We start from the raw sequence: 2,890 nt of genomic DNA, 5'->3' as shown, positions 1-2,890 counted from the left end.
GGAGATGATCCACTCCACACCTCGGGTATAGTTTGGATTAGGTTAGGTTAGATCTTAACAAAATGGAGCTCCCCGCAGGGGGGACATACTAGGCTTGTTTTCTGTTCCTACACTAGTGAACTAGTGCAATAAAATGGAGTAAGACAAGCATATTTTTTCTCATTCTAGCTTACTGCACTAGTTCACCAGTGCAAGAACAGAAAACAAACCTACTGTCTCCACGCATGTACTTCCACCGTTCTATTTTTGTTTAGATAAATATATCCTATGCTTAAATTATTGTTTATTGATGTAGTTAAAAAACATTGTCCCGACACTACAAATGCACTTATTTGTACTTCTATTAAAGAGTGACTGCGTCGTGCATCTGAGAAATGTGTCAAACGTGAAATAACAGCAGCTGGGCCTCGTGTAAAATTGATGATGAAAACTAGTAAGCATATTAAATTACACTGTTTAATTGCATGAAGTTATTCTAACAAAATTATATATATACCAAAGAAAGAACTTTAATAATTTTGTTATTATTTATAAACTGTTTAATAATCATAGTTTTAGTGGCAAATGCTTATGTTGTCAGTTATCAATTTTGTTAGGATAACTTTGTTCAATTAAACAGTGTAATTTAAAATTGTTTGTGCTTTTGTAAGTCAACCAAAGTTGTAGTCAAATTATTTGAAATATTGATATTGATTTTTGATTAGAGCTGTGGTCGAGTCGGTTGTTTGGTGCGGAACCTGGCAACGATCCCAAATAAAAGTTTGTATCCGAGCTGAAACTCACGGCACAATACTGCACTTTTGGTTAGTTTTTAATGTCATCTTAATCTGTTGTCAGACAGTGCAATAAACGAGACTGCAACACCTTTATAGTTTCTTCATTTTTTTTTATCTGTAATTTGAAATATTTGCTCTTTCTAAAGATTCGCATAGTTTGACAGCTGCAAATAACAGGACTGAAGCATGTCGTATTGAACAAGCGAGACAGCCAATCAGCATCTCGGAAAAGGGATAATACTTCGAGACTTTCGACTATCGACTTAACACGCCTTTTTTATAGAGGAATCTAAACATTGTAAAGAACTAAAACTTATTGTGATATTTCTATCACATGGTTCTATAATACTTACGTAGTTTCTCATGTGAATAATTTGTTGTCTTAGATTTTTAATTATTTGTTTCCTTTTGTATTGTTTCGCATTTAGACGAATTTCCCTCCTCCTTTCGTTATGAATTTTTTTTCGCCGTTGTACTCGGCATGAGTCGCATCTTTGCCTTCTTCGATTCGATGTTGATTCTATAAAACCACGAGTACAGGGAGTGTCATTATCGGGTCCACTGCATACACGCCTTTTACGGAGTGTTCTCAAGATAGATGAAAGGTCTTCAAAACAACGGACATTGCCCATAATATTTAACTTGTCACCTTCACGCCAAAGTCGGACCTAAAAATGAGAATTTTTCAATTATACTTGTGAAATTTTACCGACGTTAATACAATTTTATTTTATTATAGATCAGATATAAAAATTACTTCTGTGCTCATGTCCTCTTTCACTACTAATGTTTTTCTTGTATGTTCCTCAGAGTCACCACAGTAAAATAAAACAATGCCGTCAGGTAATAATCCTTTTCCCCATTCAATTGTTTCGTAGGAATGCTCTTGAGCTTCTAAGTCTCTTTTCAATGCCTCGATGTTGTATTCTGTTGCTTCGTTCTCTTGTATGTGTGGGTCTATATGTAGTGGGTCCTGAAACGGAATGGAAACCCGAAAATTTCCATTTTTTTTAATGTCGAGAATATTTTGACTGAAATATATTTTCAAAGCATAATTTAGACAGGTTTTCTACTTACAGATAAACTTTCTTCTTTTATATCTATGCACTCATCTTCAAAATTATCTTGATGGATATTGAAAATGCATGGTACACTACCTTGATTCAATTTAAATATTTCACGTGGTATTTCGTTTATTATTCCATCTTTCAAGACAGTTTTGAAAGTCCGCTCAACATCGCTGTCCTTAAAATGTTTATCGCAAATACGTAAAGATTTTTGAGCAACATTTCTCTTACTCAAAAACAGAGAAACCTTCTCCATCCAGATTTCATTTTCATGAGGATCCTGAAAAGTGAAAAATTAAACTGTATGATGTTTTCTTGAGAAAATGATTATTATTCATTTTTTCATCATCAAATACACTTGCCTTCGGGAATGCGAATAGCGTCCTTTTGTTCGGATTCAAATTGGAACATTTACTCCCACAATTCACGATACAACACATTTTAGACATAATTTCACTTCTTTGACACAACGGTTCCCACAAATAACGTAAATATTCGAACTTTGGCACACGCGTAGTTCATGAATTGGCCGGTTATCTTACCGCGAACAGCGCCTCTGAAATGCGATCATAGTTTGATTCATCCCCACTACTGGAGTTTGATCTCCTGATCTTTAGCAGTCTTCTTAGCCTGCTACGGAATTTACATGCAAACGCAAAGGTCGAGGAAAGGAAAGAGATTGGGTCTGAGAGTATCTCCGACGAGGGTAATGAGTCAGCTGACGAAGCAGCTTACGTGACACGTGACTGGAGAAGACTGGACAACAAGAAGACTAGAAACCAGGAGACTCAATTCCTGCTTGAATCAATGGTGGGGGTAGGCTAAAATATGGTCGCACTTCATGGACGCTGTTCGCAATATGGTCCAACGGCCAATTCATGAACTACGCATGCTGGACTTCGAAGCGTCGTGCAACATACTCGTACTTTTATTTGGACCCAAATTGGAACATTTACTCCCACAATTCATAATGCAACACGTCTTAGATCATTGTGTCTTGGCATTACATAGATTTCTATTCCCTATTCCTATTGCCTGTGCTTTCCT

The 2,890-nt window shown here is 36.2% G+C and overlaps 1 protein-coding gene across 2 annotated transcripts; it reads right to left on the bottom strand.

Annotated features, from left to right (window-relative positions):
* Positions 1-674: 674 nt before the first annotated feature.
* LOC105559608 lies at positions 675-2,884 on the bottom strand. 2 transcript variants are annotated; one of them, XM_012008032.1, is made up of 5 exons: positions 2,206-2,884; positions 1,854-2,123; positions 1,534-1,749; positions 1,130-1,444; positions 675-891 (listed from the first exon to the last, which is right to left on the bottom strand). In XM_012008032.1, the coding sequence occupies exons 1-5, from the start codon at positions 2,290-2,292 to the stop codon at positions 823-825; spliced, it is 957 nt and encodes a 318-aa protein (XP_011863422.1). In that variant the 5' UTR covers positions 2,293-2,884; the 3' UTR covers positions 675-822. The 2 variants fall into 2 exon arrangements, with proteins under 2 accessions (XP_011863422.1, XP_011863421.1); XM_012008031.1 differs by lacking the exon at positions 675-891 and having other exon boundaries at positions 982-1,444.
* Between the last annotated feature and the right edge of the window lie 6 nt (positions 2,885-2,890).

The sequence above is a fragment of the Vollenhovia emeryi genome, unplaced genomic scaffold (genome assembly GCF_000949405.1).
Source record: "Vollenhovia emeryi isolate VEMERY1.0 unplaced genomic scaffold, V.emery_V1.0 DF939262.1, whole genome shotgun sequence".
Taxonomy (NCBI): Eukaryota; Metazoa; Arthropoda; class Insecta; order Hymenoptera; family Formicidae; genus Vollenhovia; species Vollenhovia emeryi.
The sequence above is the reverse complement of the archived record's forward strand: the minus strand, read 5'-3'. Positions and strand labels throughout refer to the sequence as shown.

Excerpts from the sequence above, each read along its gene's own strand:
- LOC105559608 (XM_012008031.1), bottom strand. The coding sequence starts at position 2,292 with ATGTCTAAAATGTGTTGTATCGTGAATTGTGGGAGTAAATGTTCCAAT. Across the intron at positions 2,124-2,205 it reads CGCTATTCGCATTCCCGAAG|GATCCTCATGAAAATGAAAT; the intron begins GCAAGTGTATTT and ends TTCACTTTTCAG. Across the intron at positions 1,445-1,533 it reads AAGAGGACATGAGCACAGAA|GTCCGACTTTGGCGTGAAGG; the intron begins GTAATTTTTATA and ends TCTCATTTTTAG.